The 25,611-nt window shown below is 41.5% G+C and overlaps 1 protein-coding gene across 4 annotated transcripts in view; it reads left to right on the top strand.

The window, feature by feature from the left end:
- Positions 1-25,611, top strand: part of rfx4 (regulatory factor X, 4) — a 131,832-nt gene that overhangs the window by 57,981 nt on the left and 48,240 nt on the right. For all 4 annotated transcript variants that reach the window (XM_059652517.1, XM_048548811.1, XM_048548810.1 and 1 more), the window contains 6 exons: positions 4,321-4,398; positions 4,497-4,660; positions 6,859-6,959; positions 14,211-14,269; positions 22,313-22,457; positions 23,236-23,330. In XM_059652517.1, coding sequence (XP_059508500.1) covers positions 4,321-4,398; positions 4,497-4,660; positions 6,859-6,959; positions 14,211-14,269; positions 22,313-22,457; positions 23,236-23,330 — 642 coding nt within the window. The remainder of the gene's footprint in view (positions 1-4,320; positions 4,399-4,496; positions 4,661-6,858; positions 6,960-14,210; positions 14,270-22,312; positions 22,458-23,235; positions 23,331-25,611) is intronic.

Here is a 25,611-nt window from a genome sequence, read left to right as displayed (position 1 = left end):
TCAATTGTAAAGAGGCTCACGTAATCAAACACAGAATAACTGAACACTGGACTATCTCCTGTTTATTGCACCTAATTTAGGGCAACAAGTAATCATTGTTTTGCATTAATGATTTATGTTCTGCTTGAAGTGTTGATGCACTAGAGTGGTTCAATAGGGTGCAGTATAGTTCTGATAAAGAAATGTTTTCGAAAAGGAACAAGCATTTAGACTGAGTTCTTGGAAAGAAGGCTGTTAGGCCATGTGTGAAGAATGCAAATCACTCAATTAACTTTCAATGACTCACCACGTAGAGCTACATAGATTGAGAGGCTGAAGAGATGCACTAGTACAGACCATGTTAAAGTGACTGGTCACAGAAAGTGATACACACTGGCCTGACTGGTGCTGAGCTAACAAGAATGGAGGGAATCCCTTCTTTGTCACTGCTGAGCTGGGTGGATGGGCATTTAGACATTGTGCGGGATGTGATTCCTGCTTCCTGAAGAATTCCTATTTGCATGCTATTGTGAATGAAACAGGGCATTCCCAGTTCCCAACTCCACTCAGTAGTTTATCTCCTCTCACATTCCCAACACCTCTTCACTTGTGTAACTCTTATTTCTGTGCTGGTCAATGATAAGAAGGCTTCAGAATGAGTTCACCTTATTGACCATGAGGGATGGTGTCTGGAGGTCATCTGACTTGTGAACTCATTTGCAAAGTTTCAGCAAAGCAGGCTGCAGATCCAATCAAACAATTAAAAATTGGTCATGGGTTTTCAGAGTGAGTATTGGTGGGTTTTTCCATGAAGAGTTAACTATGAAAGTATCAATCTTTGGCAATATAAAAGTCCCCAGGCAAGGTTCCTCAAACGATCATGGCTGCAGATGGCATGGTTCAAATTGTCAACCTCCCAGGAGAATAGGGATGGTGTGGCTCTGCCTTTTTAATCACCCACCCACTTGGTTAGTTGCAATAGTATCCCCTCCCTTTTGGATTGTTTGTCCCAGATCTTAATGAACTTATGTTTTAAATCCAATTTAACTAGGTTTTCATAAGTTAACAAAGAGTGACTTTATTGGTTACTTAACATGTGCCATAATAAAAGAACACACATGAGAAGTGAGTCCAAAAAACAAGTAAGTTAAAATATATATGAGTCAGTCACTAGGTCTCTCATGAAGAGCAAATAGTTTAACGTTGATAGACAAGCTGTTCATTCCAAAATTCTTGGCTTTGAAGGTTAGCTGAGTTTTCTTTCATGTTTCTTTTGACTGTCTCGCTGCTTCAGAGTGAGAAAATGTTTTACCCACAAAGCAGGGTGACTAGTGAATGGCTCTTTGATTTTGACTTTTACAGCACACAAACCCAAGCCTGCACACAAGTACCTTAGCACACTAGCACACAGAGATAACAAGGTGTAGAGCTGGATGAACACAGCAGGCCAAGCAGTATCAGAGGAGCAGGAAGACTGACATTTCAGGCCTGGGCCCTTCTTTAGAAAGACCTTAGGCCCGAAACGTCAGCCTTCCTTCCCCTCTGATGCTGCTTGGCCTGCTGTGTTCATCCAGCTCTACACCTTGTTATCTCAGATTCTCCAGCATCTGCAGTTCCTACTATCTCTGAAGCACTAGCACACAGGTGAGGGTTGATTTTATGTATACTTAAAGGAGTAAAATATGCCCCTCACCATGTTCTCAGTCTAAGATACTCACAGGAGAATACGATCAGTTTGTATTGTACTTCTTCCACTTGAAACTTGATTGACACCTTCAGGTGTAGCATTCCAGGCTTCCTTTCAGAAATCCATTGAATTAACATCTACAGTCATCTTTTGGTTACATCTCCTGTTTATGGAAAAGAATCATTTGCTGCAATTAAACGTTCAATATGCCCATCGGTGATCCAGGTTTATGATCTGTGGCCATGGTGATATGTATTTAATTAATATATCATATTTATTTTAATATATTTACATACTTTAGATACCACAATACATGTGAATCAACAACAGCAGTCATTCTATAGCTTAGTTTGAATTTCTCGCCTTCAAGTATAGGTTATGACCTCTAGATCCACAGTTCTGAACAAGGTAAACCAGCTTGTCATATCCAGGCCTTTCCAATTAAAAGCAGTAGTTGTTTCACATCATAATTTTCTCTTTTCCAGTGAGAGTATGCTCAGTTTGCTTATTTGTTCCTCATCATCTAATGCTTCCATCCCCGCAACTGTTTGGTTGTTCTCTACATCCTTTCAATAATCTTGTTATCCTTCTTGTACTGCAGTGACCAGAACTGTGTATTGACTGGGTTTCCCCAGTGTTTGTTTAGTGGCAGGTTCACCCTACTATTTTGGCTTAATGTTGAATATTTAATACATTCTAATATCTGATTTGCTTCACTTACTACAACGTTATTTTGCAATAGCCAGTCAGAATGACTAGACCGTCTCTTGTTCGCAATCCACATTATTTTTTTTCCAGTTAAGTAACTTTGCCTTATTGGACATATTTTGTTTCCATGTAAAATATTTTGCAATATTTATCCTGTCTAATTCCTAAATATAACGATCTCCTTTCCTTTGCTCTTGTTCAACTTTAAGGTTCATTTGTACTCTCATGGATATAGGGAGAAACTAGAATGGTTGAGAAAATGGAAGACTAGATTATGAGGAGCAAATGTAAAATCTTCATACTGCAAAGGTGAATGTTGGGCAGTGATTTGATTGCTGTTTTTAGGTTTGTAAAAGGGCTGGAAAATGTTGACTATAACGAGCTACTTCGCTATCTCCAAAATAGCAGATCCATGGGATGTGGCCTGAACTTGAAGGGGAAAACTTCTGTAGAAAGACTCCGAGAAGTGTACTGATGGCACCTAAATTCTTCATGCAATGTCATTCGTACAGAGATATTTTTTGCAGATAGAACATAATATGGTATGTGTGGTCTGCCCCCAAGATAGGTCCATGACTCAATATCTGATACTTGATTCTGAGCTATTTTCTTGGAAATTTTTGCCAGCAGTTTTTTTTTATCCCTTGGCTTTCGCTATCTCAAATTAAGCATGTTGGTGTTCATTCCATATATGTGTGCCAATCTACGGCCAGTACTAAAGAGTTTCACGCATGTAAATTTATTTTTCCAATTCCCTTAGGTGAGTTCATCCTTAAGCTCCCCTGCTGCTGTCAGTCATTGCAAAAATTAGAATGAGACAAATTATGCTCTCTATAGCAAAAACAATAATCAAGGTTCCACAAACAAGCCATATGTGGGGCTGTTGAAATAAGAGATTTGATCAGGGCCCTTGTATCATTTCTAGATCTTTAAAGGTATCTGGAGATGATATGACATACCCACATGATCATTGCACCCTTTGAGTTTACATTGAACAGTCCAGCTCAGGAACAGCCCCTTCTGCCCACAATGTTGTATTGAACATGATGCCCAATAAAACTGATCCCTCTGCCTGCCCTTGGTCCATATCCTTCCATTCCTTGCATTTTCATGCACTTCTGTAAAAGTCCTTTAAACACTCCTGTCATATCTGCCTCTACCACCCCTAGTAGCACTTTCCAAACTCCTACCATTCTCTGTGTAAAAGAAGAACTTGCCCCTCACATCTTTGAACCTTGCCCCCTCACCTTAAATCCATGCCTCTTTGTATTAGACATTTGAACTCTGGGGAAAAGAATCTGACCATCACCCCCATCCATGGAACTCATAATTAATAGACATCTATCAAGTCTCCCCTCAGCCTTTGCCACTTTAGATGAAATAACCCAAGTTTTCTGGACTCTCTTATAGGTCATACCCTCTAATCCAGGCAGCACCCTGATAAACCGCTTCTGCCCTCTCACTAAAGCCTGCAAAATTGAACCCAGGCTTTCTGGAGGGACACTGAAAATGCGCTGCAAGAATCTATAATGCCAAAGGGTTGCTTATATCAATCTAAAGAAGTGAAGCATTTGATGGTTCAGTTTCAGATTTGAAAGTGAGCACAGCAGTTCCTTCCATTCTGCACAAGCATAGTCAAATCTGAATCATGGGTTGGAACTTGGTAACTACAGGTGAGGGTGTGATCTAATCATTCATGAGATGATGATTCATGATAATTGTCAGTATCCACAAGATTTTGATGTGAAAATATTCCTTGGAATTGGGGAAAAAAAAATCTGAAGAAGGATCTGGGCCCGAGGCGTCAGCCTTCCTGCTCCTCTGGTGCTACTTGGCCTGCTGTGTTCATCCAGCTCTACACCTTGTTATCTCAAAAAATGAGGTTACATTAGTCTAAGTTTGGTATTTGTGAGTATAATCAGATTTTTCTGCCCTTTTGTTTCTAGGTTTCCACCTTCATTATGATGTATAGAACTCATTGTCAGAGAATCCTAGACACAGTGATCAGGGCAAATTTCGACGAGGTAAGCAAGTCTGTTTGAGCCAAACCCTTTTCTGGTGGCTACTTGCGGCTAAAACCACACTTTTAAGCGGCTTTTTTTTCCTTCTTCGTGTGAACCAGGTTCAAAGCTTCCTTCTGCATTTTTGGCAAGGAATGCCCCCCCACATGCTCCCGGTGCTGGGCTCCTCCACTGTCGTGAACATTGTTGGTGTTTGTGACTCTATATTGTACAAGGCAATCTCCGGAGTTTTGATGCCCACTGTGCTGCAGGCATTACCAGACAGGTTGGTCAAAACATCCCATACCTACAATGGCATTGGATCCCAATTTCCAGACTCCAAACGGGAAAAGTTCAACACCAGCCTGGGTACACAATGGGTATTGGATCGATAGCTCTTTGCACACTCTACCAATCAGGCATTTTTCCGGTTATGCACAAATCCCTTTATACCCATCCCTTATTAGCTTCCATTGAAATCAGTTGGCACTGTCACTGCAATATGGCTGTGTCAAAATCCTGGAATTCACTTCCTAACAGCATTGAGGATGATTCTACGTCCTAAGGACTGCAGCAGTTCAAGGAGGTGCCTCATCACTATTTTCTCCAGTGCAATTAGGATTGGACAATAAATCCTGGCCTTGCCAATGATACTCATGTTCTGTGAAACAATAAAGGAAAATCCACTGCCCACCAGTAATACAGCTGGAATAAAGTTATTTTTGTCCCAATATGTATGACCAGAATTGGGAACAATTTTGGGTAGCTCAAATGGGACTCCAGTTTACAATCATACTTTGAACTTTGGTTTCTTAACTTACAATTGGGCAAGAGTACATATATACCCTTCAGTGATTTAAAAGACCCTTTTCTATACACTACAATGCTATTGTCTGGAAAGTCCATTCCCTCCAACTGACTGTATTGGTCCCAATGAAGGAACATCAATTTTTGTATTGAATCTCAACAAGTGAAGGATGTACCTCAATATTAGTTTGTAGTTTCAAGTCCAATCCAGTCTCGAAACAATTACTTACAAATTAAATTCCTTTGTGCACCAGCGATGCTTCTAGTGCTGTCCAGTTTTCAAATTTTGCTAAAGATGCAAAATAATTTGCTTAATATTAATGAAATTAATCAATTAATTAATCTACAAGATGCACTGCAACAATTCCCCAAAGCTCCTTAGACAGCGTTGTCCAAATCCATGATCTCTCCCATCTAGAAGGTCAATCAGCAGACATGTAGAAACAACACCACCTGCAAGATCCCTCTCCAAGCCACTGATCATCCTGACTTGGAAATATATTGCTGTTTCTTCATGTCACTAGGTTAAAATCCAGGAACTTCCTCCCTAATAGCACTGAGTTTACTAGAGCAAATGGACTGCACTGGTTCAAGAAAGTAGCTCACCACCACCTTCTCCAGGGCAATTCATCTTATGAAACAAATAAGATGTGTCAATCCCCTGTTCTTCAAAATAATGCCTCTTGAATCAATCTGAGAAAGAAGCTATGATATCAATTTAATGTCTCATTGCAAGGAAAGCATGTGAATGGAATAACACTCCATTGGCACTTCCTGTCCAACAGCGCATCCCTCCCTTTGTGCTGCCCCTCCATCAGTTCAATGCTTCCTCGGTTTTTCTCTGAGTGTGGCACACCCTCAGTACTGTCTCTCTGAGAGTGTTCCCTTGGTAATTCTCCTCCAATGGTGAATGCTCCCTCAGTACTGATCCTTTGATAGTGCTCCCTTGGGAGTGTAACTTTGGGAGTATGAACTTAGATTTTGAGTTCAGGTCTCTGGAGCAGAATTTGAGCCTACAATATTCTGGATTCGGAAATGTTGATCAGCAGTTGACACCGCTACAATGGAAATTGTACCTAATTTTATGTCTTTCTAGATGTTTTCTAAGTCATGAGGTCAGATGTGGTAGTACTTAAACAATTTATGTTACACTTCTGGTCACGAGCATCTGATTGTATCCTTCCTATGTGGAAGCAGTTCACCACTAGTAAAGTTATTGGTGGTATAACTGAAATTAGGAACTGGCCACATGAGAAATCACAAATGAAAATCTGTCCATTGCCATTAGCATAGCTCAATTTGATAACAGAGTAAAGAGAGCCGAAAATTTAGGAAACACTTTGTAGGTTAGTCAGCAATGAAAAGAGAAGAGGTGGGTGAACCATTCACCGAGTACATTAATTTGCAATATTGGTAGAAGATGTAAATAATTTGGGTTACACAAGATTCCCAGTTGCAGAAGACCAGGTCTTTCTGTATGTGATTGTTTTAGTACAGGAATTAAATTACTTCCACTTTTGCAAAGAGAAGATAATTGTTCTTTTGTGGGAAAGTGTGACATCTAGAGTGTGGTGCATTGTCCCAGTTCACTACAAATGCTGAATGTATGCAAATTGTTTTTCTGAGGGAATATCCTACAAGATATGGTTTATTCATTCCCTTTATCTGTCATTTCAGTCTGACACAGGTGATTCGTAAATTCGCTAAACAGCTGGATGAGTGGCTCAAAGTTGCACTTCATGAACTTCCTGAAAATTTAAGAAATATCAAATTTGAATGTAAGTTATAGATTAGTGTAAATATTGCCTGGGATATGCATGTATGATGCACCTAAGAAATTATGTCTGCATGACTTAACTGTTTGTCATCTTCATTACAGTGGAATTTGACTGAAGCAAACAGAATACATGATAACTTTATTTTGGTCTTGATTGGCAAGAACTACACTATATACAAACATTTCAAAATGTTTAAGTGCTGTTGCAATTTGACCCATCCATCTCACTGTGTGGGGACAAACAAGTGTTCTTTAACCTGAAGATTATCAAAAGGATCCTCAAGAAATAAATGATGAATTGTCTCTTACTGCCCAGACTCTGATACAGGCACATTGGGTGAACCCGAGTTATACTTCTGGCTATATGTTGCTCCCTCCTCATTGACAAGGGAGCTGTGTTGTTAGCGGTGGCTCACTGAGTACTGTCCTTTGGTTCCTGCTGCGCGACTTTAACCGAAACGTCAAGACAAAGATTGTCCTGCAGTGCTGAGGGAGTGTTGCCTTTATGTTGGATCATGGCAATGTTCCAGCCATTGTTGACTTGCTAACAAGTAATTTTCCCTTTTCTTCAGTGGTATGTACCTGCCATGCTTACTCAATCTGGACTATTTGTGACTCTAGGCTCATTGGAACATGGTTGACTAAACTGTTGGGGATGTGATGCCTAGTGGTAATACCGCTGGGCTATTAATCCAGCGATCTAAGTAATATTTTGGATTTGATTCTCGCCATGGCAGTTCCTTTAGTAAATTTTGAACCCCTGCCCCCATTGCATTCACCTGTCCCTCTACATCACTAGGCCAGTGATATTAAAGCTACATCACCATCACCCCAGTAATAATGGGAAACATTTCCCTTGGAATACGGAGGAGGGGGGGTAATCTTGGAGAATGATTAGAGGCCATGCAGACGAGGACCAGCTGCTGAAAGAGGGAGGAAGGAGTGAAAGTGTTGGTGTAGGGATGATGATATTAGGGTATCAATTCAGGCTACTGCTTTCAGAATGTACGTTCAAATCCTACCACAACAGATGGTGATATTTGAATAATAAACAAATAAACAAATGCTCATCTACTGTTGACCATGTAACCACTGTTACTATTGTAAAACACACCTGGTTCAGTAATCTATCATCCTTACCTGATCAGGATTACAAGTGACTCCAGATCCACAACAATGTGGTTGCCTCCTAACTGGCCTCTGGGAATTCTTAGCCAGTGACATCGACATCCCTCCAACAATGACAGATCGTGGGCAGTCATCAGGAGCTCATGTTGAGGGCATTTAAAGGTAAATTCTGCCAATTTGCCCCAAAAGCAACAGATCAAAGAGTATTGTGGCACCCCAAAGGAAAAGGGCAGGTGAATATCAGCCAATCAGAATGCATTAATCTTCCCAAGTAGACAAACAGCAATTTAATCAACAGCTCAAATATAACTGCATGGTGTGAATGGTTAAAGAAGCAAATCCATCTTGTCACAGTTTGAACATTCCACAGGATTCTGCTAGTGCTGGCATTGAGTGAACAGGATGATATTTTTGGTTGTCAAATGATATTGCTTCAAGAGTTTAAATATCCTGGCAGGTAGCAAGAACAGTGATAGTTCACCTTGAGGAGGACAGTGACACTCTCAGTTCAATCCCCACAAACATCCAGACTCTGAAAACTCCATCACAGTATGGAAAGACAGCAGTGTGATTGGAGGGACTGACATTCAGACCTGGACCCTCCTGCTCTGGTGAAGATATGCTAAGCATTGTTTTTATTCATTTTGTGGATGTGGGCATTGCTGGCTGGCCAACTTTGTTGCCCTTAAGAAGGTGTTGGTGAACTGCCTTCTTGAACCACTGCAGTCCTCCTTCTGTGGGTTGACCCACAATGTCATCAGGGAGGGAATTCCAGGATTTTGACCCAGTGACAGTGAAGAAATGGCAATATATTTCCAGGTCAGGATGATGAGTGGCTTGGAGGGGAACTTGAAGGTGGTGGTGTTCCCATATGTCTATTGCCCTTGTCCTTCTGGATGGAAGTGGTTGTGGGCTTGGAAGGTGCTGTCTGAGGTCATCTTTGGTGAATTTCTGCAGTGCATCTTGTAGATAGTACACACTGTTGCTACTGAGCATTGGTGGTGGAGGGAGTGGACACTTGTGGATGTAGTGTCAATCAAGCAGGCTGCTTTGCCCTGGTTGATGTAAAGCTTCTTGAGTGTTGCTGGGGCTGCACTCATCCAGGCAAATGGGGAGTATTCCATTGCACTACTGACTTGTGCCTTGTAGATGGTGGACAGGCTTTGAGGAGTCAGAAGTGATTTAAATGCAGCAGTATTCCTGGCCTCTGACCTGCTGTTGTAGCCACTGTGTTTATGTAGTGAGTCCAGTTGAGCTTCTGATCACTGATAACTCCCAGGATGTTGAAAGTGGGGAATTCAGAGATGGTAACACCATTGGATGTCAAGGGCCGCTGCTTAGATTGTCTCTTATTGGTGATGACCATAGCCTGGTATTTGTGTGGCTTGAATGTTACTTGCCATTTATCAGCCCAAGCCTGGAAATTGTCCAGATCTTGTTGCATTTGGAGATGGACTGCTTCAGCGTCTAAGGAGTTGTGAATGGTGCTGAACGTTATGCAATCATCAGTGAACATCCCTAGCTCTGACCTTATGATGGAGGGAAGGTCATTGATGATGCAGCTGAAGATGGTTGAGTCTAGGACAGTATCCTGAGGAACTCCTGCAGAGATATCCTGGAGCTGAGATGACTGACATCCAACAACCACAACTATCTTCCTATGTGTCAGGTATGACTCTAACCACTGGATAATTTGCCCCCTGATACCCAATGATTCCAGTTTTGCTCAGGCTCCTTGATGCCACACTTGGTCAAATGCAGCCTTGATGTCAAGGGCTGTCACTGTCACCTCACCTCTGGAATTTAGCTCTTTTGTCCATGTATGAACCAAGGCAATAATGAGGTCAGGAGCTGAGTGGCCCTGGCAGAACCCAAACTGGGCGTCACTGTGCAGGTAATGCTGAATAGCACTGTTGATGACACATTCCATCACTTTACTGATGATTGACAGTCGCAGATGATTAACTGGGCTGGATCTATCCTGCTGTTCGTGTACAGGACATAATTGTGCAATTTTCCACATTATCAGGTAGATACTAGTGTTGTAACTGTTCTTGAACAGCTTGGCTAGGGGAGTGCCACGCTCTGGAGCACAAGTCTTCAGTACTATTGCCAGAATATTATCAGGACCTGTAGCCTTTGCAGTATCCAATGTCTCCAACCATTTCTTGATATCACGTGGAGCAAATTGAATTGGCTGAAGACCGGTATCTGTAATGCCGGGGACCACTGGAGGAGGAGATGGATCGTCCACTTGGCACTTCTGGCTGAAGATTGCTGCAAATGCTTCAGCCTTATCTTTTGCACTGATGTGCTGGGTCTTTCATCGTTGAGAATGAGTATATTTGTGGAGCCTCCTCCTCAAGTGAGTTGTTTAATCATCCACCACCATTTATGACTGGATGTGGCAGGACTGCAGAGCTTAGATCTGATCCATTGGCTGTGAGATCGCTTAGCTCTGTGCATCACTTGCTGCTTGTGCTGTTTGGCATGCAAGTAGTCCTGTTTGGTGGCTTCACCTGGATGACCCCTCAACTTCAGGTAGGCCTGGTACTCCTCCTGGCATGACTTCCATTTATTCATTCATTCATTCAAATATGATATATCATTGCTGAAGCTCAGGGCTTAAGTTTAATTCCTAGACTTGGCATCTAAGGAAGGTGTGTTCATAACATGGCCAAACAGGTTGAGTGTCAACCTGCAAATCCTCCAGTGGTGGCCTGTGCATATGGGACAGGTTCTAGGTCAACCACACAATGGAGTCCGTACAATCTCTGCTTATTGCTCCAGACAGGCATGGAACTGTGTAGGTTCGCGTAGCAACTCAGACTGCCTGAACAAACTGTAATTCCACCACCATATTTTCACTAAGCTGAGGGAGATGTAAGCTTGAAGTTTTTGTCATAAATTCAGTCCAAACAGAAAAATTCAAGTAAATAGTTTTTGACGGACATTTTGATGTGCTCCAAGTGTCTGATTGTACCAGGTTGCTGCTGAGATTACTGAAAAATGTTTTTTTCCCTGGCTGGGGTAATGTATCACACAAGGGCACAATCTGATTTGGTGTCATTTCAGACTGAGATGAGGAGAAATTACATCACACAGAGAGTTGTGAATGTTTAGAACTTTCTACCAAAGAAAGTTGCAAATGTTCCACTAATTATGAATACATTCAAGGAAGTGATTGATGGATTTTTGGTTTCCAAGTCAATTAAGGGATACAGAAGTAATGAGGGCAGTGGGAGTAATGATGCCCATTTAATCAGCTGGTACAGGTACAATGGGCTGAATGACTTCCTTCTGCACCGTAACAATTCTGTGATCAGTGGGATAGGAAATAACTTTGTTGAATGATGGGACAAGTTTGAAGGGCTGAAAGGCCTACACTTGTTCTGACTGCTACATACATCTGGAAAAGTGCATTTTGCTGAACCTTCTACTGGACAGTGGAGGCACAAATATCAAATTTTAAAACATTTCAAAATTATTTTTCCACAAATCTCTTGGAAATGGAGATTAACTTCTGAAATTCCTTTTTAAGTAAGGTGGGTGATTGTGGTGTAATAGTTATGTCTCTAGTTTATGAATCCAGACCAAAGCTTAGGACATGGGTTCAAGACACAACATGGCAACTGATGGAGATAGTAGGAACTGCAGATGCTGGAGAATCTGAGATAACAAGGAGAGGGTAATTTCTTTGGGTTAGGCACCCTTAGAAGAGGCTTCAGGGTGAGGTTAAAATTGAATCAGAGATAGTAGAAACTGCAGAAAAGAGAAATTTCTGAAATTTTCGAAGAAGGATCTAGGCCTGAAATGTCAGCCTTCCTGCTCCTCTGATGCTGCTTAGCCTGCTGTTTTCATTCAGCTCTACACCTTGTTATGACAACTGATGGGATTAATGAATATGGAATGTTAAACCAACATCATCACAAATTGTTGAAAAACACTATTTGGTTCACTAAGGTTCCTTAGCAAAGGAAATCTGCCATCCTTGCCTAGTCTGGCCTACATATCACTTCAGAATCCTGATGCTGTCTCTTAACTACCCTCTGAAATGGGCTAGTAAGTCATTCAGTGTAAGGCCAATTACGGATGGACGACAAATGTCAATCTTTCCAGCCACACCCGCATCCCATGAAGGAATAATTATAAACTAAAGATTTCCATACGTTTGTAAAACAAATGGCATTTGGACTAGACATGGTCAGTAGCCAAAATAGTTTCGTTTCTCCACAAGAATTCGTTGGTAATACTTCACAGGCCTTGAAGCCTGGTTTGTCTATGGAAGCTGAGAGGAGTTTTGAAACTGGAGGCTGAGAGGGGTGAAATGACCATGAAAGGTGAAACAGAGGTCACAGGGTCAGGGGACAAAATTGCTGAAGGATAACTGGAAGGAATACATTGAGATTTTAATTCACTTAAAATCTATTAACCTAAGCAGAGTTTAAGTTGAGGCCATAATGTGGGAAAATGTATGTATTTGTAATTTTACATTGTCGAACAAAGAAAAATTGCTGCACTGTTTGAACTAAGTCAGAAAATATGAATGAGGTTGAAGGGATTGTCAACATCCTAGAAACCTGTCTGCTTCTCAACCCTTTGAAATTAATGGGATAAATATTAGTTGTTTCTATGAAGGGTGAATGATCAATTGGTCACCATGTTTACTGGGTAGTAGGAGTGAAAATTAGTGGTGATTCTGGTTGTAACTAATGATCTGCATGTTCACCTATGCTGAAATTATGCAGATTATTGATTTGTAATGTGCCCCTTCTGAACTAGTGAAAAACATAAGAATAGTGGGCAGAGCTAGGTCATCCACCTCCTCAAGCCCTCTTTGCTGATCGATTATACTGTGCCTTAGCTCCACTTTTTCGTTCAGCAGCACAAACCCCTCTCACCCCTTCACTCTACTTTCCTGTCATTCCTCTTTGAGTCCCTTGACCATCAAAAATCTATCTATGTGAACCGTGAATAAATTCAAGGACCCATTCCCCCCCTGCTTTCATGAGAGGAGAATTCCACAGGTTAATAATCCTCTGAGAGAAAAGATTTCTCCTCATCGCCATTTTAAATGGGAGACTCCTACCTCTTAAACTACTTCCACTAGTTCTAAACCCTGTCCCCTCAAAGTGAAACATCATTTCAGCACCCACCCTTGTCAAGTCTGCTCAGGATGTTATATGTTTCAATAAGATCTCCGTTCATTCATCTAAATTCCAGTGGATGCAGGCCCAATCTGCTAAATTTTTCCAGGTATACTAATCCTTACTTCCCAAGAGTCAGTGAAGTAAATATTCTATGAACTGCCTTTAATTCTACTATATTCTTAAGCAAGGTATCCAGAAGTTACACAGTACTCCAGCTGAGGTCCTAACAAGGCACTACTTGATTTTATTCATAAAGAAGATGAGGATGTCATTGGCTAAGCCAGTTTTTATTCCCAAAAGTAATTACCAAGAGGGCAGTTAAGAGTCAACCGTATTGCTGTGAGTCTAGAGTCACATATAGGCCAGACTAAAGGACGTTAGTGAACCAGATGGGTTTTTATGACAATAGGCAGTGCTTACATGGTCATCATGAGACTGGATATTTAATGAATTAAAATTTCATCCATGCCCCTAGAGCATCGGACTGGAATTCTTGGTTGACACTGGGCAACTGCCTCCATTTGCAGCAGATATCTACTTTTATGCTTGATTCCCTCAGCAAAAAATTCCAAGACTCCACTTACCTCATGTGTACTAGCTTTTTGTGATTCACACATTCTGTACCTTGGAGTTCTGCAATCTCTCTCTGTTCACAGACTATACTGCTTTGTATTTGACATGTAAACCTAGGTCATGTTCGGTAAAACAGAAGAGGTGAAGTCTGAAAAGGGTAAAAGTGCCCTATTTGTCTTAGGCCTGGCTGACACTGTTGGGTAGGTATCAGTGCTGGGTGATCATTGGAGGCAAATTGATCATTTTAGTTTGCAGCATGTTTACAGGCTGGTAACTAAGGAGCTATTTTGAGATGTTTCAGCACGTGTAGGTCAGAGGAAATGACAAATAGTTTGATCCATTGAAATTTTACATGTTTTAATTGGTCAGTTATCTGAAAACTTTTCTTGTTCTTCTTTTAGTGGCAAGAAGATTTTCGCAGGTTCTTAGACGTCAGACCTCATTAAATCACCTCTGTCAGGTAAATCGATCAGTTGGGTAATGAGTGCACCTTGACACTTCACATGACTGGCTGAACTGCTGTCCATTTCCAACATTTCCCATTTTTAATGTTGAATTCTTTTAGTATTAGTAATTAAAACATTTTCAAATGAACAATTTTGTTGCAGGTTGTGTAGGGAATTTTAGGTTACATCAGGTGTAACTCATCCACTCATGTTGTCTCTCATCAACAATCTATATCCTTGACAAATCTTTATTGAAAATTCCATACCCAGCCCCTGCCAATTAGATCCTAATTCTAAGTTGTAAGATATTTCACATTTATTTTGATGTGGGCATTGCTAGCAATGCCAATGTTATTGCTCATCCCCGGTCGCCCTTGACAACATGCCCTTTCAGGGTCACTTTAGAAGATAATTCAGATTCAAACACATGGGTGTGGGTTTGAAACCAAATATACATCCAGACTGCCCAACAAGGGCACATTTCCTTCCCTAAAGGATACTCATGAACCCACTGGGATTTTACAATCTTCCAATAGCTTCCAGGTCAGTCTAACTGACACCAGTTTCCCATTTCCAAATTTTAAAAAAAGTTTCAACTGAAACTCATGAGGGGACTCGAACCCAATTCGCTGGATTATTGTTCCAGGCCTCTACACTACCCTTCAGTAACACAGCCACTCCACTTCTGTCTGTGGCTGTGCTGTACCATAGCTTTGCACCATGCTCCAGCTCATAAGTACCACCACACATGCTCCACTATTCCACTCTATCCCACTTTGCATCCAATCCTTTCTTCACTCCGTGCATTGTTGCACAGATTTTAGCTATTTTGGCTCCAGACTTAAAGAATGTCCTCGCTTTCCTCGTCCATCTTTACCAATTTCCTTGCTTCCTTGAAGACCCTCCTCACAATCTTCATTTTGGTTGCAGAAAACTTTCCCAGAGGTACATACATTATACAGCATAGCAACATTCCATCTGGACCAATCCATCTAGGTACCCTTTCCACCTGTGTCATTCTCACCAAAGCAGCATATCCTCCTGTACCCTTCTCAGTCGTATTTACTTAATGAGAAATTACACAAACACAACTGCCTCATTTGTCTCTGTCACCTTCTGTGGTATCGAATTTGTAAGTAAAGTCACTGTAGTGTCACAGGACCATAGGGCTACGCTCTCTCTTTCATTTGAGAGACAGCTGGTGGTGATTTAACTTGAGGGTCACCTTGGGCAAGGGGAGAGTTTAGAAGGACAGCCCTTCATGGTAAGTTCAGTTGGTGCAGGAACTGAACCTATGCTGTTGGCATCGCTCTGTGTTGCAAACCAGCCATACACATTGCACCAAAGAAGTTTTTCCTGATTCTCATATTATATGTACTAGTGACTATCTTACATTTATAGCCTCTAGTTTCGGAGACCACAACCTCAAAAAAAAAGAAACATTTTCTCCATGTCAACCACACCAGATTCTTTCATAATTTTAAAGTTTTAGTTTGCCAGAAGACAGAGAGCTAACCTGTTTAATCAGTTCCACGCCATTGTTCAAAACCTTGGCCCGACTCTAAGTCATTTTTGAACTGTCTAAAATGTTAAAAATACTCCCAACAGGAAAACTGCATATTATCGGACATGGTGTGTTGTTTTGATGTTTATATCTGTTTTAGAATTCATTTTTAAAAAATGAGATGATCTCAAAAATTTAAGAAAGCCACTGATCAAAACAAACCCAGAAGAAAAGTGATATAAAGAGTTATTTGAGCTATAGAGTTTAAAAAGATGGTTTAGTATAAATTGAAAAACAGTCCTATTAAAAATGAGTCAAAGTATCCACACAGCAATGAGAACAATGCAATAAAACAGAGAGCTGAAGGCAATCATGCATTGGGCAGAGCCATTGTATCGTTGTATTAAGACATGTGCACACAAAAAAATTAGAGTTGGGAATTAAAATTGGAGAATTTAATATATATTTAGAACATAGAGAGGAGGTTAGAAGGGAGGGTATGTAGCTGCACTCATTGGGACTAATAATGGCAGTAGAAAAAGTGACACAGCTATCAGTAACACAACACAGAATATATACAGATGTTTGTCTCATATCTTCACATGCACCTCTTTTCTGGGGAAGTGTTGGAAGGATAAGTAGACAGATTATCAACCTGTCGAACTGTCATGTATATGTCTTTCATGACCAACATGCGTGACTACCCAAAAGCCTCTGGCTCAGCTCTAGGGCAGTTTCCTGACGATCCTCAAGGCTTCCAGGAATTGAGGTAACAGGTAATCTCTGTGGGGCAGTTGTTTAGTGCATTTGGCTGTTAACCAAAAGGTTGGTAGTTTGAGCCCACCCAGGGATGGGTCATTGTTTGGGGTGGCACAGTGGCTCAGTGGTTAGCACTGATGCCTCGCAGTGCCAGGGGCCTGGGCTTGATTCCAGCTTTGGGCAACTGGCTGTGTGGAGTTTGCACGTTATCCCCCTGTCTGTGTGGGTTTCTGCCGGGTGCTTCAGTTTCCTCCCACAGTCTAAAGATGTGTAGGCTAGGTGGATTGGCCATGCTAAACTGCCCATAGTGTTCAGAGTTGTGCAGGCTAAGTGGATTAGCCATGGGAAATGCACTGTTACAGGAATGGTTTTGGGGTGTGTCTGGGTCTGCTGTTCGGAGGGTCAATGTGGACCCATTGGGCTGAATGACCTGTTTCCACACTGTAGTGATTCTATGATAGTATGGATATATAGAATCTAAAGACAAATAGTGAAAGCGGGTGGAGAAAGACAGGTGCAGATAGGGAATTCAATAAAAAAAAGAATAATAATCATGGAGAATTTCAACTGACTTGATATTATTTGGACAGGAGAGATATGCAGAAGGAAGGACACAATTGAGTGTCTACTGTATATAGGAGACTTCTTTCTAACCCAGTATATAAAAAAAATTGTAAGGACTGAAATGACATTGCAGCTGGTCATGGAAAATGAGCCAAAGCAGAAAAGGCAGCTAAACACTCTGGAACATCTATGTAGTTGTGACCATGCTATAATATGTGTTGATAGAAGATATTAGTATGGTGAGAATGGATTAATAGATTGATGAAAATTTATTTTAAGTGGCGGAGAATAGAACTTGAGAAAAGAGAATGGGTAACAATATTGATATATAATGATGTAGCTCAACAGTGGAAAATATTTTCCAACAGTGTTCACAGGGTGAAATAAAATATGTTCTGTTAAAAGGAAAGAACAAACTAAATATGAGTAAGACTCCAGAGATGAATAAAGAGACAAAGTAACAAACAAGAGTTAGGATATGTACACAGCCAACAGAGTGCAGTTTAAGAAGGAGATGAAGAGATAATGAGAGCATTTACAAAATAATTAGACAAAATGAAATATAAAATGAAACTATAAAAGAACACCAAACAAAATAGTAAAATGTTTTGCAGGAACTTAACAGAAATAAAGGAAGCCTGTGATGGGAATAGGACCATTAAGGGAATAACAGGATAATATTGCAAAAACTAGTGGTATGCCACAGGGATCAGTGCTGGGGCCACAATTATTTCTAATATTTATTAATGACTTAGATGACGAACGTGAGTGCACTATATCCAAGTTTGCAGAGGACACAAAATGAGGTGGGAAGGCAAGTGGAAACGATGAGAAAGAGTCAGTAGAGGGATGCAAACAGGTAAGTGAGTGGACAAAAAGGACAGATGGAATCTAAAGTGGGGAAATGTGAGTTTATACACTTTGCCAGGAAGTTTAGATGAACTGAATAATATTTAAATAGAGAAAGACTGCAGAAACTGGAACATTGGGATTTGGAAGTCCTTGTCCATGAATTACAAACCAACTAACATCCAAAGACCCCACCACCCAAGACATTTTTCCAACCCCACCCCTGTCTGCTTTCCGGAGAGACCACTCTCTCCGTGACTCCCTTGTTCGCTCCACACTGCCCTCCAACCCCACCACACCCGGCACCTTCCCCTGCAACCGCAGGAAATGCTACACTTGTCCCCACACCTCCTCCCTCACCCCCATCCCAGGCCCCAAGATGACATTCCACATTAAGCAGAGGTTCACCTGCACATCTGCCAATGTGGTATACTGCATCCACTGTACCCGGTGCGGCTTTCTCTACATTGGGGAAACCAAGCGGAGGCTTGGGGACCGCTTTGCAGAACACCTCCGCTCAGTTCGCAACAAACAACTGCACCTCCCAGTCGCAAACCATTTCCACTCCCCCTCCCATTCTCTTGATGACATGTCCATCATGGGCCTCCTGCACTGCCACAATGATGCCACCCGAAGGTTGCAGGAACAGCAACTCATATTCCGCCTGGGAACCCTGCAGCCATATGGTATCAATGTGGACTTCACCAGTTTCAAAATCTCCCCTTCCCCCACTGCATCCCTCAACCAGCCCAGTTCATCCCCTCCCCCCACTGCACCACACAACCAGCCCAGCTCTTCCCCCCCACCCACTGCATCCCAAAACCAGTCCAACCTGTCTCTGCCTCCCGAACCGGTTCTTCCTCTCACCCATCCCTTCCTCCCACCCCAAGCCGCACCCCCAGCTACCTACTAACCTCATCCCACCTCCTTGACCTGTCCGTCTTCCCTGGACTGACCTATCCCCTCCCTACCTCCCCACCTACACCCTCTCCACCTATCTTCTTTACTCTCCATCTTCGGTCCGCCTCCCCCTCTCTCCCTATTTATTCCAGTTCCCTCCCCCCATCCCCCTCTCTGATGAAGGGTCTAGGCCCGAAACGTCAGCTTTTGTGCTCCTGAGATGCTGCTTGGCCTGCTGTGTTCATCCAGCCTCACATTTTATTATCGAGTAAAAGGAAGGCCCAGGATTGTTGGCATGTTTTTCCACAGGGAATGGATTATAAAAGTAGGGACTATCTTATAAGGAGAGGTCCGTATTTGTTGGAATGTAGAAGAATGACAGCTTACTTTATTAAAGCATACACGATTCTCAGGCGGCCTTACAGGGTAGATGCAGGAAGGTTGTTTCCCCATATGGGAGAATCTATACCAGAGGGCATAGTCTCAGATTAAAGGGTCACAGATTTAAGACAAATGAGGAGGAATTTCTTTTCTCGGAGGGTAGTGACTCTGTGGAATTCTTCACTGGCTGTTGAAGCTGTATCATTAAGTACTTTCAAGACTGGGAGAAACAGATTTTTAATTAGTACAGTGAATCAAGGGTTATGGGGAAAAGGCAAGAAAGTGGAGTCAAGGATTACCAGATCAGCCAGGATCGCATTGAATGATAGAACAGACTCATTTAGCTGAATGGCCAACTTGTACTCCTATGCCTTTTTGTCTCATGGTCTTAGAGTTAAAGACAGATGACAGAGTTATCAATAGAACTAACAAAATAATTATCTGCTGGGGAAATGGACAGGTTGATGCAGTATTGAATGTGAGATTAGCAATGAGATAAGGGCATTTAAAATAAGAGGGAAACTGGGAATTAAATATACTCAGGATGAAACCCAGATGAATTGCATCCATGTATTTTGAAAGAATCTGGAGAGGAGATAGCAGAGATCTTACAACACATCTTTAATAATTCATTAGTGGAAGGTGTAGTGTCAGCAGACTGGTGGATCACAAATGTAGTTCCTGTGTTTAAGTATGGGAAAGAACATGTCCACAGAATTATAGCTTATCATCATTGATAGATAAAGAGATGAAATTCTTATTAAATGAGAAAAGAACATCTAGAAACCAAAATATAATCGTGAATAATCAGCATAGATTTGGAAAGGAGAAATCTTGGTTGACCAACCTTACTGAATTTATTAAGTGTTAACAGAGACAGTCAACAATAGTAAAATTAGTCAATATAAGTTATTTGGATTTTCAAAACGCCTTCTAGAACATGACCCATCATAAACTAATGACAAAGATTTGGGAATGTCAATTGAATGGATATCTATCAGAATAGATTGCTAGCTGGCTTCAATGCAGAAAGCAGATAGTGAGAGTAATGGAGATAGTAGGAAGCACTGATGCTGGAGAACTGGAGGTAACAAGGTATAGAGCTGGATGAACACAGCAGGCCTAGCAGCATCAGAGGAGCGGGAAAGCTGACATTTTGGGTCTAGACCCTTCTTCAGAAACCTTCAGACCCTTTTTCTGAAGAAGGGTCTAGACCCATAATATCAGTTTCCTGCTCCCCTGATGCTGCTTGGCCTGCTGTGTTCATCCATCTCTATACCTCATTATCTCAGCGAGAGTAATGGGCTGTCATTCGCAGTGGCACAAGGTGAGAAGTGATATCACACAATCCATCTGGGACCACTCCTGTTTACAATTTACATTAACCATTTAGATTTGGAATCAAAGGCACAATTTCTAAATTTATGAATGACACCAAATTGGGTGGAATTGTCAATTTGGACAAGCACCTCAGCAAATTACAGAGGAACATTTTTGAACCTGCAGGATGGGCAAGCACATGGCAAATGATGTTCAACAGAGAAAGATGAGAGACTTCATTTTGGTAGAAAGAATATCGAGGTCACGTATCACAGTCTAGCTGGGATAGAGAAACTAATGGGTCTGGGACTGCAAATACATGAACCACGAGAAGTTCTGCAGAATAAGAAGGCAGCAAGCCAAGAAATAAAATCAAGACCTGGGGCTTAACTCTGGAGATATCAAATGGAAAAAGAGGCAAGGTATGCTAAGCCTATATAAAATTTTGATTAAGAAATAAAAGTACAGTGCATAATTCTGGCTTCCATTTTATAAGAAGGACTTGGAGGCTCTGAAGAAGGTGCAGTGATGATTACAAGGATGATACCAGCATTTGGAGTTTACACATCAGAAAAAGATAACGATGTGAAAGGAAGGCTGAAAGAAAGAAATGTCTTTAAATTCTGGAAGATTTCAATAGACTGCAGACAGTGAGAATGTTGCCTCCATTGAGGAAAGTTATAACTAGATGCTGCAATGCAAGATAGTCACCAAGATAGCGAATTCAGAAGAAACTACTTTAGCCAAAGAGTGGTGAGATTGGGGATCTCACTCCCAAAGGGAGTGTTTGACCTAAATTTTATATATATATTCAAGAAGAGGATAGACAAGCAGATGAGGGAGAAGTCAATGGAAGGTTAAACACTGCCCAATTTATGTGAGGAAGGATGGGAGGATGTGAGTTGAAGTGATTGGTTATTGGTGAAGATATTAGCACCTTCAGGATGATTCAGCACCTGCTACCCAGTTATGGAATCCCATATCACAGTGGATGTTTTGACCAACCTAAATTGTTGTCCAAGTGATTTCACGTTCTTACTATAGTATGGTAACATGAGTGGTAGTTTGAGCTAACAGGATGCTGCTATCAATCTGAAAAGATGTTCTAACTACCATACAATTGATCAAGGTCATGTATGAATTTCAGTATCAGTGCAATACAGTGTATGTAATCTGTAGATTCCAATGATCGCCAATTGAATCAATCAAAATGTTCCTTTTGCTATTCATAACAGGCAGAGACTGCACTCAATCAGCCAATGCTTGCAAACCTCAAAATAAAATATCTGCGGTTAGAGATGTGATTCCGTAATTGTGCAACACTAGACTGAACAATCCTGAGTATGCTAATAGCTACACTAACAACCAATTTACGAGAACCAGTTTGGCTCAATACATGACTCATTTACACTTGCTAGAAGTGATAAGCATAAATACACAGGAACGCATTCTCTGTGTTGAAAGGAATATGTTCAAGCCATGTGCTTTTTTTTAAATTATCCTAGAGCATGGGCTCATTTAGTTCCTTATTACCTTTTGCCTGATGTTGCCTCAGCCAATCAGACTTGACTTGCCAACCAGCCAGCACCCTTTTATCCTATAGTATAAATTGTTGTGGTTGTTTGAAATTTGGTATTCTTGCATTTGTCCTTTTGAGTCCAGGATAAAAAGCTTCAGCATGTATATCTATATCTGTGTCTATCAATCACGTTTACTTTGCTATCACACAATGATAAATAATGGTCACCAATTAAAAAAGCCTGTTATTTGACCCCTGTAGGCATCGCGGGCAGTCATTCACAGTGCAGATATAACTTTCCAAATGTTGGAGGACTGGCGAAATGTGGATCTGAATAGCATCACCAAACAGACCCTGTACACTATGGAGAATTCTCGAGAGGAGCACAGGAAGCTCATTGTGAAATGTAAGAATGAATTAACCACAAGATAGATATTCACAGTTATCCTCTCCACTCACTGAAATCTGCCTTAAACATTGTCTTTTAAAGATTTGTCAAAAAGACTGCCCAGAACAAATAGCCCTTGTGCAGAATCATTTATCCCAACACACCACAACAAATGTCCCAAATTTTAAAGGTTTTCTGAATTATTTAGGCATGCCCAGTTAGTAAACAAGTGTTTAACTTGTGTGGATCTGGCACACAAATGGTGGAGGTTCAATGGCCATCATTTCATATTACCATGCTCTGTCAGTTATTTTCCTGAAGGTTTTGGTCAATATAGTTGTTTTTGAAATGTGGCCCCTGCTGGAATATAGAGGCAGAATGCCCAACTGTGCACAGCAAGATCACACAATAGCACTAAGGTGGAGATTCAGTTAATCTATTTGTGAGAGGTTAGTTAAGAGGTAAGTGTTGGACCAAGACCCTAGAAAGAATGACTCTGTCCCCTGCTGAACGGTGGTGTGGGATCTGCAAGTTGTTCAGTGAAGACAGGTGCCCAATTTCTGGTCAGCCTGAAGCCCAGCTGCTTTGGTAACATGTTGTCACCATCTCCATATTGAAGACAGGCCCAGGTAACAATTGTCTGCAGTGAGATTAGCTGTTCCCCTGCTTCGAGACTGGCTCTCCCCCTGTGGTGAGACTGGGTCCCCTTCTGCAGTGTGTGATTGACAGTAATGTTCCTTTTTCTTTGTCACCGCCGCAGCTCATTGGCATTTTCTACACCTTTCTGCCTCTCTAGTGTATCAGGAATTTGATCATCTTTTAGAGGAGCAGTCACCCACTGAGTCCTACATTGAATGGCTGGATTCCATGGTGGACAGATGTGTTGTCAAGGTTGGTAAGCAGCATTTGACTTCTCTTCTTAATCTGAAAACGGAGACATGAAAGTTTCTGAGTTTCCAAATACCTTTAAAGAGTAAATATCTGAATGTATAGGATGTGGTGAGAGGTAGGGAAAAAGCAGTACAGTAATTGCATCTTAGGAGGACCATGTAGAAACGATGGGTCGAATGGCTTGCTTCTCAACCATAACAAATGAACAATTCTATTGTATTTAGGAATATTTTGAATATTTCTTCACTTGTTGCAGGTTTCTTACTTCCTTTAATGAATCCACTGAGTGCTTTTCTCATTAAAAAGCTTAACCTTGTGTGCCTTTCTTTTGTGCCATCCTTTTGAGTGAAACTTATTTACATAAGAGGGCGGGCAGAAGGTGGAACTCTGTGGTGAACAGCAGAGATGCATTTTAGGAAATTCTGGACAATTCCATGAGGAAGAAAGGAACAGGAGTGAATGTGGATAGACTGAGATGGTGAGGGAGGGTTCGATACCAGTATGGACCAACTGGGTCAAATGGTCTGTCTCTGAGCTGAGATGTGAGATAATTTATTTGGAGGCTAACAAAGCTTGTGAATCCACAATAAATAGCAGCAAAGCACAAGTCAGGAGTATGATGGAATACTCTCCACTTACCTGTATGGGTGCCGCTATGGCAACACTCAAAGCTCAAACCAATCAGGACAAAGCAATCCACTTGATTGGCACCATATCCATAAACATCCACGCTCTCTGCCACTGATACAGTGGCAGACATGTAGAGGAACAAGTGAACTTTGGAGTGCATGTCCATGACAGTTGTTGGGATTTTAATTTAATTAAGTAATCTAAAATTGAAAGTCTAGTCTCAGTGATGGTGACCATGAAACAATAATCATCGGCCAACAGCCTTTTGGGGAGGAGGACTTACCTGGTCTGGCCTATGTGTGACTGCAGACCTAAAGGAATTTTTATTTTATTCATTCATGGGATGTGGGTGTTGCTGACTGGGCCAACAGTTTAATTGCCCTGGAGAAAGTGCTGGTGAGCTGCATTCTTGAACTGCTGCAGCCTATTTGGTGTAGGTAGACCCGCAATGTCATTAGAGAGGAGTTCCAGGACTTTGACCCAATGACACTGAAGGGATGGCAGTATATTTCTAGGTCAGGATGAGGAGTGGACAAGAAGGGCATTTATAAGTGGTGGTATTCCCTCGCCCTTATCCTTCTAAATGGAAGTGGTTTTGAGTTTCGAAGGTGCTATACAAAAAGCATTGGTGAGTTTCTGCAGTGCACCTTGTGGATAGCACACACTGCAGCTATTGAGTGTTAGTGTTGGAGGGAGTGGCGGTTTTGGATGTAATGCCAATCAAACAAACTGCTTTGTCTTGGATGGTGTTAAGCTTCTTGAGTGCTGTTGGAAACGCACTCATCCAGGCAACTGGAGGGTATTCCATCACACTCCTGACTTGTGCCTTGAATGTGGTGGACAGACTTTGGGTAGTCAGGACGTGAGTTATTCACTGCAGGATTCCTAGCCTCTGACCTTCTCTTGAAGTTGCACTATTTACATGATTAGTCCATTTCAGTTTCCAGTCAATGATAATCCACAGGATGTTGATAGTGAGGGTTTCAGTGATGCTGATGCCATTGAATATTAAGTGGTGGTGGTTGGAGATGGTTATTTCCTGGCACTCGTGTGGCTCAAATGTTATTTGCCACTTGTCAGCCCAGCACCTGGATATTGACCAGGTTTTGTTGCATTTGGACATGGATTGCATTTGTACCTGAGGAATCATGAATGGTGCTGAACATTGTGCAATCATTAGTGAACATCCCCACTTCTGACCTTATGATGGAGGGAAGGTCATTGATGAAGCAGCTGAAGGTGGCTGGGTCTGGGACACTACCCTGAGGAATTCCTGCAGAGATGTCCTGGAGCTGAGATAACTGACCTTCAACAAACACAATCATCTTCCTATGTGCCAGGTATGATTCCAAGTCGTGGACAGTTTTTCATTTAGTTTCTGTTGATTCCAGTTTTGCTAGAGCTCCTTGATGTTGACTCTTACCTGTTGCCTACCAAGTTACTCAGTTTTAGGGCAATTAAGGATGGGTAAGAAATGTTGGACTTGATAGTACCGTCCACTTGCTCTGAAAGAATAAACAAAGAAAATAGTGGCTGGACAGGTGGATGAGGCCAATGGGGTACATGGCTTTAGCTGATGCCTGGTATAATTGAGTTGAGAGATGAAGCTGGTACAGTATCAGCCGCCAGTAAGATTGTAGTCTGAATCTAA

Source organism: Stegostoma tigrinum, chromosome 18, assembly GCF_030684315.1.
Source record: "Stegostoma tigrinum isolate sSteTig4 chromosome 18, sSteTig4.hap1, whole genome shotgun sequence".
In the NCBI taxonomy this organism is placed as follows: Eukaryota; Metazoa; Chordata; class Chondrichthyes; order Orectolobiformes; family Stegostomatidae; genus Stegostoma; species Stegostoma tigrinum.
The sequence above is the reverse complement of the archived record's forward strand: the minus strand, read 5'-3'. Positions and strand labels throughout refer to the sequence as shown.